This window comes from Arachis duranensis, chromosome 10, assembly GCF_000817695.3.
Source record: "Arachis duranensis cultivar V14167 chromosome 10, aradu.V14167.gnm2.J7QH, whole genome shotgun sequence".
Lineage (NCBI taxonomy): Eukaryota > Viridiplantae > Streptophyta > Magnoliopsida > Fabales > Fabaceae > Arachis > Arachis duranensis.
In genome coordinates this window covers 14,936,704-14,947,664 of record NC_029781.3, presented here as the reverse complement: position 1 = coordinate 14,947,664, position 10,961 = coordinate 14,936,704, and the positions used below count along the sequence as shown (strand labels likewise).

Below are 10,961 nucleotides of genomic sequence, written 5' to 3'. Positions count from 1 at the left end.
GAGTAAAGTCACCCAACACCTTCCTTGCATTGTTGGCATTGTTGTTGTTTTTGGCTGCCATGAGTTCTTCTTCTTTGAAGATTTCTGTTAGGTCCTCTACAGAGAATTGTGCCTTAGCTTCCCTTAGCTTTCGCTTCAAGGTCCTTTCAGGTTCAGGATCAGCCTCAACAAGAATGCTTTTGTCTTTGCTCCTGCTCATATGAAAGAGAAGAGAACAAGAAAATATGGAATCCTCTATGTCACAGTATAGAGATTCCTTGAGGTGTCAGAGGAAATGAAAAATAGAATGAAGAGGTAGAAGAATTCGAACTTATCAAGAAAGATGGAGTTCGAATTGTGCATTAAGGAGTAGTGTTAATCCATAAATAGAAGGATGTGAGAAGAGGGGAAGAAATTTTCGAAAATTAAGTAAAAAGATTTTAAAAAACATTTTGAAAAACTTTAATTGATTTTCGAAAACCAAGATTGAGAAAGAAGTAAAGTGATTTTTGAAAAAGATTTTGAAATTAGAAATCAAAAAGATTTGATTGAGAACTATTTTGAAAAAGATGTGGTTAAGAATATATGATTGGTTTTTAAAAAAAATGTGATTGAGAAGATATGATTTGAAAAACATTTTAAAAAGATTTGATTTTAAAAATTAATGACTTGGCTAACAAGAAAAGATATGATTCAAACATTAAACCTTTCTCAACAGAAAAGGCAACATACTTGAAATGTTGAATCAAATCATTAATTGATAGCAAGTATCTTTGAAAATGGAAAGAAATTGATTTTGAAAAAGGTTTGATTGAAAAGATATGATTTAAAAAAGATTTGATTTTGAAAAATTTTGAAAACCTGAAAAAATTTTGATTTGAAAACAAAATCTTCCCTCTTGTGCCATCCTGGCGTTAAACGCCCAGAATGGTGCACATTCTGGCGTTTAACGCCCAAACTACTACCCTTTTGGGCGTTAAACGCCCAGCCAGGCGCCCTGGCTGGCGTTTAAACGCCAGTTTGCCTTCTTCACTGGGCATTTTGAACGCCCATCTTTTTCTGTATAATTCCTCTGCTATATGTTCTGAATCTTCAATTCTCTGTATTATTGACTTGAAAAGACACAAATTAAAAATATTTTTGGATTTTTAATAAAGAGGAATAATCAAAATGAAACTAAAATCAAATAACAATGCATGCAAGACACCAAACTTAGCAGTTTGTAAACTACTGACACTAACAAAATGAGAATGCATATGAGGAACATCAACACTCAAGTCAAGAGAATTTAAAGATTAGAGCAAGTAAATCATCAAGAACAACTTGAAGATCACTAAAGACACATGAAAAATGCATGCAATTGACACCAAACTTAATATGAGACTCTAGACTCAAACAAGAAATATTTTTGGATTTTATAATTTTGTAATTTTTTTGGATTTTTCGAACATTAAGTGGGAAAAAGAAAATAAAGGTATCAAAATTCTTAATGAGAATTCCAGGAATCATTGCAATGCTAGTCTAAGACTCCGGTCCAGGAATTAGACATGGCTTCATAGCCAGCCAAGCTTTCAAAGAAAGCTCCGGTCCAAAACACTAGACATGGCCAATGGCCAGCCAAGCCTTAGCAGATCATTGCTCCAACAGCAAGATTGATAGAAATCAACAAGCTCTTGTGATGATAAGTTGAAACCTCGGTCCAATAAAATTAGACATGGCTTCACAGCCAGCCAGACTTCAACAGATCATCATGAAACACTAGAATTCGTTCTTAAGAATTCTGAAAAACACCTAATCTAAGCAACAAGATGAACCATCAGTTGTCCAAACTCGAACAATCCCTGGCAACGGCGCCAAAAACTTGGTGCTGTTGCCGGATCAAAAATTTGGCACTGATGTTATCGGACCAAAAGCTTGCCGAAAACTCGAACAATCTCCGGCAACGGCGCCAAAAACTTGGTGCACGAAATTGTGATCAATACTTTTCACAACTCAACTAATCCCCGGTAATGAATCCAAGAACTTGGTGCTCAATACCATGGCATAAACACAACTTCGCACGACTAACTAGCAAGTGTACTGGGTCGTCCAAGTAATAAACCTTACGCGAGTAAGGGTCGATCCCACAGAGATTGTTGGTATGAAGCAAGCTATGGTCACCTTGTAAATATTAGTCAGGCAAACACAAATGGTTATGGGTGATATACGAATAAAACATAAAGATAAAGATAGAGATACTTATGTAATTCATTGGTGGGAATTTCAGATAAGCGTATGGAGATGCTTTGTCCCTTCCGTCTCTCTGCTTTCCTACTGTCTTCATCCAATCCTTCTTACTCCTTTCCATGGCAAGCTATATGCAAGGGTTTCACCGTTGTCAGTGGCTACCTCCTATCCTCTCAGTGAAAATGTTCAACGCACCCTGTCACGGCATGGCTATTCATCTGTCGGTTCTCAGTCAGGTTGGAATAGAATCCAGTGATTCTTTTGCGTCTGTCACTAACGCCCAGCCTTCAGGAGTTTGAAGCTCATCACAGTCATTCAATCATTGAATCCTACTCGGAATATCACAGACAAGGTTTAGATCTTCCGGATTCTCTTGAATGCCGCCATCAATTCTAGCTTATACCACGAAGATTCCAGTTAAAGAATCCAAGAGATATCCACCCAATCTAAGGTAGAACGGAGGTGGTTGTCAGGCACACGTTCATAGGTGAGAATGATGATGAGTGTCACGGATCATCATATTCATCAAGTTGAAGAACAAGTGATATCTTAGAACAAGAACAAGTTGAATTGAATAGAAGAACAATAGTAATTGCATTAATACTCGAGGTACAGCAGAGCTCCACACCTTAATCTATGGTGTGTAGAAACTCCACCGTTGAAAATACATAAGAACAAGGTCTAGGCATGGCCGAATAGCCAGCCTCCCAATGATTTAAGATAGCATAAGAACAAAGATAGCTACCCCGATTTATAATACAATAGTAAAAGGTCTTATTTATAAAGAACTAGTAGCCTAGGGTTTACAGAGATGAGTAAATGACATAAAAATCCACTTTCGGGCCCACTTGGTGTGTGCTTGGGCTAAGCATTGAGGCATTTTCGTGTAGAGACTCTTCTTGGAGTTAAACGCCAGCTTTTATGCCAGTTTTGGCATTTAACTCCCATCCTTGTGCCAGTTCCGGCGTTTAACGCTGGGAATTCTGATGGTGACTTTGAACGCCGGTTTGGGCCATCAAATCTCGGGTAAAGTATGAACTATTATACATTGCTGGAAAGCCCAGGATGTCTACTTTCCAACGCCGTTGAGAGCGCGCCAATTGGGTATCTGTAGCTCCAGAAAATCCACTTCGAGTGCAGGGAGGTCAGAATCCAACAGCATCTGCAGTCCTTTTTAGTCTCTGAATCAGATTTTTGCTCAAGTCCCTCAATTTCAGCCAGAAAATACCTGAAATCACAGAAAAACACACAAACTCATAGTAAAGTCCAGAAAAGTGAATTTTAACTAAAAACTAATAAAAATATACTAAAAACTAACTAAAACATACTAGAAACATACTAAAAACAATGCCAAAAAGCGTACAAATTATCCGCTCATCAACGCTCTGCTCTCAGATGAAAAGTCCGAAACTTTCAAGTGGGCACTGAAGGAATTTTTGGAAATCATGTGAGGAAAACTACCCGGAGGCGTTGTGACAGACGGAGACCGTGCTATGAGAGAGGCTATCTTAGAAGTATTTCCTGGTATACCACACCGCCTTTGTGCATGGCATCTCCATCGTAATGCGGTACAGAATATAAAAAATAAGCATTTTTGGGATGATTTTAGTGTATTATTGTATGGACAATTTACCGTAAAAATATTTGAACAGAGATAGAATGAGATCATATCCAAATACGGACTTGCCGAGAATGAATGGTCCAGGTCATTTATAATGACAGAATGAAGTGGGCTACCGCATATTTGAGGGAGCACTTCTTTGGCCGCATAAGAACTACATCACAGTGTGAGGGAATTCATTCATTATTGAAGAACTATGTTGACAGTAAAATCAATCTCCTTGAATTCATGCATAAATTTAGTGAAGTACTAAGGCATTACCGAAACAACCATCTTACTGCTGACTTTGACACCTTTTATAAGTTTCCTGTTTTGACTACGTGCTTGGAAAGTTTTGAGAAACAAGCTACTGAACTTTATACTAGAAATATTTTTAAACTTGTGAAAGATGAGATAGAAGCAGCAGGTGCTTTAAATGTGACTGAATGCCCAAACGGTGGAGATATTGTTGAGTACAGCACGAATGAGTATTTTAATTAGCAATGGGAATTTAAAGTGTCTTACAATAAAGACAAGGACCTGTTTGCGTGTGAGTGCAGGCTATTTGAGACTCGTGGACTACCGTGCTCCCACATCTTTGGGGTCTTGAAGCATCGCAATGCAAATTGCGTCCCTACATCTCTTATCCTGAAAAGATGGACAAGAGATGCAAAGAGTGATTTTATATGCTCAATTGGCGAGCAAGACGCCGCTGATGATATAGCGCCCACACTTAGACGCGGTGCAATGGCATCTATTTGTTGGAAGCTTTGTGATATTTCTTCCAAAAATTCAGCAGACTATAGGGAAATCTCAGGTGAGTTACTTAAGCTAATTTCGAAGGTGCAAAATAAAGGTGATGCACAAGTGAGGCTTTCCCCCACTTCAGCGCTAATCGGTGATCCAGCTGTTGTGAAGTCAAAAGGGGCTCCAAGAAAGGTTCCAAAAGGGCAAAAGAGGCGAAGATGTTCGCATTGTAAGTCAGGCAGGCATTTCATTAGGACATGTCCATTACTCGCCAAGGAGGACTCCCCCGCCGAATACTCAAATGCTGAAGATGAACCAATGGTATTAATATAATGCCTTGCTTAAGGATATACTTTATGCTTACCTATTATTTTAGTGTCTTTCGCAAAACTATTAAATAATGCTATATTTTGAGCAATTTTTAAAACTTTTTTTAGCAGGTTGAAGAATGTGATGCCAATAAACGGACTCCCTCTCAGAACACAAAATCAGTAGAAAATATACCCGTGCACAATAAAAATAATTTTAAAGTAAGAACTTGTCCATGTTATACCATCTATCAAATTTATTGTCATTTCAATTCAAATTTGCAACATATTATTCTCATAGTGCTTATATTATTTCTTATTATTCTGTTACAAAAAATTCAAGGGTTATGGAAGCAAGAAGTCTGTATCTAAATTGACAGAGACACCAAAAATTAGAGCAAATGGCAAAAAAAGTCGACAGAAGGTAACATTTTGCATATCTAATAATTTATATTAGATAATTCAAGAAGGAAAATTAAAGTATTAGTTTGAATTTAAATTATATTAATCCAATACCATAAGTGCAACCGAGAGTTTAATGGCGAGTGAGACAAACACTTTGCATAAATTCTGTATTGTAATTATTTAAAAATTGTGATTTATGTTTAGACCGAAGAAATCAGTCTAAGTGAAGAGACATTAAAAGCTAAGACCAACACATCAGGAATAGAAGCGACCGAAGTTCCAGATACAGCCACAACCAAGATACCAGGATTGCCATAGTATCCTATGCATCATTATCCAGTGGTCCTTCCTTATCAACCTTATGGTGGAGTCCTCCCTATTCCTTTTCATCCTGTTCCAAATGGCATGGCGTACTTCAACCAATATCCTTCTACTGCTGGAATTACATCATATCCTCAGTTTTCGCATGTCTCGTCGTATTCTAGTGGACCCCGTGATAGCAATACATGGGCTGGACTTTTGAATGATGTCATCAACAACAAAAAGCTATAGAGTTATAATCTATATATTATATTTTTAATTTATGCAATTTGAAGTTCCAATTGAGTTATTTACTTATCAAATTCTCTGCTAGCTTCATGTCAAAGAAAGCTCTATAGCAGTTCTATGTAGTTATTGAGAGAAATAACTGCCAAGAAGTTGAATATTTTGGTTAACAAAGTTAAATTTCTTGCCACTTTCTCATATAACTCAAGCTGTTTCATGAGTTGTAAAGATTCTTTAAATGATTAAGGCCCAAATATTTATTTATCATCACATGACTTGTACTGGTTTAGGCTTATAAACAATGCTTGCCTGTTTCCTTGCATAAGAAGGTGGTTGTGAATTTTCTGTCTTTATGCTGTTTATGTATCTTAATATGTTTTGGATTGGTTTTGACTTTAGAAAAGTCAAATAATGCGATTAATGTGACTGTGATGCTATTGATATGTTTCTCTTCATGGAGTTTTGCTTTGATGCATTACTTTAGTGTTTGTGAAATTCAGGGCATGGATTGGATCTATGTGTAGTTCGAACTAGCCCTACTTGAGCATTTCCTTTGGATGGTAAATGACTGGTTTTGTTTATCAGTTTATAAGAGTTTATCAATTAAAAATATTATCAGTTGGCATCACTTTTGGCGGTCCGGCAATACTCCGCTATAAGGATCGATTTAAAGAAGCTGTCTCAGATACACTACAAGCCTGGAAAATGGCAGTCTTGTGGTGAGTTTGCGTTGGACTTACGATAAAACTGTGACTCTCACTTTTAAAGTTCTGCTTTGAAGTGAGATGATGCTTTCATTATTTTGCACTTAATCCATCTGATTCCACTTTTGAAGGTTTGTGAGAATTGAATTCACGAGTAATGATGAATTGCTCTCAATTGATTGGGTTCAGAAGCTATTGGGTGTATTCATCTGCTGCCATGAGGAATTCAGAACTATTTGACAAACCCCATTTTGAGGGTTTATCTTGTGCTGATTTCAGAGGTTTATCAATGATTCCACACACTTTCTGCATGAAAATACAAGAATTTGCATTCCTTTCCTAGTTTTGCCCCATGGATGAAAACATACTTATTTTGCACTAAAATAGATACATTTCTAATCTTCTCTTGATGCCATTCGATGCCGTGACTCGTGTGTTAAGTGGTTCCAGAATATAGGGCAGGGATGGACCGGAAGAGAGAAGGAGGATGGGAGCAAAGGAAGGGAGCAAGAGAATTAAGCCTTGGAAATCTCAGCATGGGCGCGTGTGCGCACTTAACGCGTCCGCGTGGATAGAACAACTAGAAGCCGAAGCCAAGAGTCGAGCCACGAGTCGGCTTGCGTAGCGGCTAAGCCATGATCTTCTTGGGCGCGCACGCGTACGTCACGCCTCCGCGTACATTTCAAAATGCATCTGTGGCGCGCGCGCGTACCTTGCGCGTGCGCGCCGATGTTCGAATGTGATTTTTTTTTAAGAAGCCACGTGACTTAGGCGTGGAGTTGGTTAGGGATCCCAGTTTTGGGGAATGCCTTGGCGGGAAAAGCTTAAGAAGACCAGAGGAGCAAGGGTTAAAGACACTTAGTTCATTTTCTAGATTTGAGATATTTTGAGGGATAGTTAGTTACACTCTTGGAGGAGGAGAGAGAGATCTCAAGCTCTCACTAGGGTTCTTCTTCTTCCAATTTCTGAATTTTTAATCACTCTTTGGTGAGATCCATTGCAATTCTCACCTTGCTTTGTTCATGTCATAGATTTTCTTCCTCAATTTCAAGTAGTAGTTATAATTGCTAAATTCTCTTAGATCTAGAATTCAACTTTGTGTTTTGGATTTCATCAATACTTTGAGAATTTGATCCTCATTGTTGCTCTTTGATACTTGTTGTTAGTTCCTTGTGTTGCAATACTTTTAGTTCTACTTTTCTTTTCATTTTACTATGACTTTCTTTCTTGCTCATCAAATGTTTGATAAAATATCAACACTAGTTATAGAGTAGAAATTTCTCACTTGGCATAGGGTTGGACCATTAGAAGAAGTTGAATAGTTGTGTCAATTGTTGATTTGGAATTAGGGATTGCTAATTGACTTGGAGTGCACTAAAGCTAGATTCCTATGAGGTGAAGCTAGGACTTGTGACTCAAGTTGATTATTTTCATTTGACTTTCCTCTATACCTAGGGGATAACTAAATGAGGCATGGCCTAATTGTTGTCATCGTTGAAAGAACTATAAGGATAGAAATTCTAATGCCAATCCTAAGCCAAGTCTTTTAATGATTGATTGTTTGTTTCCTATTACTTTGCTAAAACTTTCAAAGAATCCTAACAAAGCTTTCTAATCAATAAGATGCACATTTTGGCAATTCCAAGGGAGGACGACTCAGGAGACTAGTACTCTCGGATATAGATTGTAGAATTGTTTGGTACGGAATTTAAGTGTCGATTAGACTATACTCACGATCATATTCATCTTTGAATTCTAAATCGGCATGCTAAATTTTGTTTATCAAAATGGCGCCGTTGCCGGGGAATTTGCTTAGTGTGCCATGTTATTGTTTGGATTGAGTGTGTGTATATGTACATAGTTACATTTCATTGTAAATTGTTCAAGTGACTAACCCCTCATCGTTACCATGAATTTCATTTCCCCTTCATTGCATGACGCGTTCACAACTGAATCCGAGCTTAGTCCCTTTTGATCCAGAAATAGAACGAACTTTGTTTCATATTAGACAAGCTCGGAGGCGGCTAAAGTTTGGGAAAGGTGAAGAGGTTCTCACCACCTCAACCACCTTACTAAAAGTGAACATTGAACCGTCACTCAAAGAAGGAATTAGTCATACTTCCATCAATCTCTCTAACAATTCTTCTTTTGTTTTAGGTAATAATACCATGGATGCTCCGAGGAGAGTTACCATCAAGGAAGCGGGTGCACCGGATTATGTCCTTCAACCCCTTCACGTAACTCACCCCAACTTGAATGCTAACTTTGAATTGAAGACCGCTTTGATCCACCTCCTACCTAAGTTTCATGGGCTTCCCGCACAAGACCCTATTCGACATCTCAAGGACTTCCATCGCATATGCTCAACTACTAGACGGGAAGGGTCCGATGAGGTTGCTATATGGTTGTTTGCTTTCCCTTTCTCTCTTGAGAACAAGGCTAAAGAATGGTTATACACTCTATCTAGTGAAGTCACCTCCGATTGGGACCTACTTAGAAGAGGATTCTTGGACAAATTCTTGCCCCCGGAGAAGATGGATAGGCTAAGGAAGGAAATGTCTTGTATTGTGCAAGGTGAGACGGAACCACTCTACGAGTATTGGGAACGGTTTCGCAAACTACTAGACGCATGCCCTAATCACATGCTTGACACTCAAGTATTGCTTGGATACATATGTCAAGGGATGCGAGAGCAAGATAGAACTCTCTTGGACACCTCTAGCAATGGTTCTTTGTCCAAATATAAAACAGCGGAGGAGGCATGGCAACTCATCATTGACTTAGCCGAATCCAATCAACATATGAGACGAAGAGTCAACCATCCAAGAACCGTGAATGAGGTATCAACTAGTAGTGAAACCACCGCTCTAACTCAATCCTTGAGCGAAATGACATCCATCTTGAGGCAACTCCAATTGAACCAACAACAACCACAACAACCTCAATCATACCAACAACAACCCCCACCCCCTCAACAACACAACCAACAATTGGTCCCTCAAAAAGTATGTGGAATTTGTTCTTGCTATTCTCACTACACGGATGAGTGCCCAAGCCTTCAAGAAGACAACACTTTGGCGGCTACCCATAATTTCTATGATCGCCCCAATCAAGGATACTACCAAGGCGGTAATTCTAACCAAGGGCACCCTTATCAAGGAGGAAGCTACAATCAAGGGAGTGGGTATCATAATCAAAATTGGAGAGACAATCACCAACAAGGAAATAGGGACAACAACAACAACGGAGGAGGTCAAAGATCGAGCAACAACTCACAAAACTTCTCACAAAACCGACCATACAACCAACAAAATCAACCATACAACCAACACAACCCACAAAGAAACTACCAAACATACCAACCACCACATCAAAGACCACCACCCAACCAATCACAAGCTTCTCAACTCACATATACAACCACCCCCTCCAACCAAGACGAAACACTCTGGACCATTATCCAAGGCCAAAAGGAACTACAAAACACACTTGCTTCCGGTCTTACCGGCCTCACCTCTACACTACAAGCTCTTCTTGAACGCATGGATACACCATCAAACCCCACTCCTCAACCCCCAATCCAAAGTGTTATTCCCTCTCAACCCCAACCAAATCCAAAGGGGGCATTAATGCCATCACCCTTAGATCCGGAACACAATTAAAAGAGAAGGAAGCAAAGGACTCAAATCCTATCACAACCACCCAAGAGGAGAGAATAGATATGGAAGAGGTAGAGGAAGAGGAGACACCACAAGTCATAGTTGAGGACGAAGCCCAACCAACAACGGAGACAACCAAGGCCAAGAGAACCTTGGAAGAAGAAGAAATTGCTCAACCACTTCCATTTCCAACACTTGCAAAGAAAGCTAGAAAGCACATAGAACTCGACCCAAAAATGGTAGAAATGTTCAAGAAAGTTGAGGTAACCATCCCCCTCTTTGATGCTATCCATCAAGTTCCTAGATATGCAAAATTCCTCAAAGATCTATGCATAAACAAGGATAGAATTCTTGAATTGGAAACCATCCCATTGGGGAGTTCTATTTCCGCTTTAATGGGAGCATTGCCCGAGAAGTGTGATGATCCGGGCCCTTGTATGGTCACTTGCACCGTTAATGGAGTTCAATTTATAGATTGTATGTGTGACCTCGGAGCATGTGTTAGCATCATGCCGCTCTCCGTCTACCGGATATTGAAGTTGCCACCACTAAAAAGGTCGACGGCAAGATTTGTCCTAGCAGATAAAAGCATAATAACCGTAACGGGTGTTGCGGAAGACGTATTGGTGAATATCAAAGGGTTGGTGTTCCCTGATGAGCGGATAATTTATACGCTTTTTGACATTGTTTTTATTATGTTTTTAGTATGTTCTAGTTAGTTTTTAGTATATTTTTATTAGTTTTTAGTTAAAATTCACTTTTCTGGACTTTACTATGAGTTTGTGTG

The 10,961-nt window shown here is 39.0% G+C and overlaps 1 protein-coding gene and 1 pseudogene across 1 annotated transcript; both read left to right on the top strand.

The window, feature by feature from the left end:
- The first annotated feature begins 3,928 nt into the window (after positions 1 to 3,928).
- Positions 3,929 to 5,583, top strand: LOC127742839 (protein FAR-RED IMPAIRED RESPONSE 1-like). The gene is made up of 5 exons (XM_052255568.1): positions 3,929 to 4,278; positions 4,366 to 4,873; positions 4,993 to 5,043; positions 5,204 to 5,284; positions 5,470 to 5,583. The coding sequence occupies exons 1-5, from the start codon at positions 3,929 to 3,931 to the stop codon at positions 5,581 to 5,583; spliced, it is 1,104 nt and encodes a 367-aa protein (XP_052111528.1).
- A 6-nt stretch (positions 5,584 to 5,589) lies between these two features.
- The window catches only part of LOC107469224 (protein ROH1-like), a 47,159-nt pseudogene continuing 41,787 nt past the window's right edge, over positions 5,590 to 10,961 (top strand).

Bases quoted from the DNA above. Each gene is read 5' to 3' on its own strand.
- LOC127742839 (XM_052255568.1), top strand. From the start codon at position 3,929: ATGAAGTGGGCTACCGCATATTTGAGGGAGCACTTCTTTGGCCGCATA. The intron at 4,279-4,365 runs GTACAGCACGAA...GTGTGAGTGCAG, and splicing joins AACGGTGGAGATATTGTTGA to GCTATTTGAGACTCGTGGAC. The intron at 5,285-5,469 runs GTAACATTTTGC...ATTTATGTTTAG, and splicing joins GCAAAAAAAGTCGACAGAAG to ACCGAAGAAATCAGTCTAAG.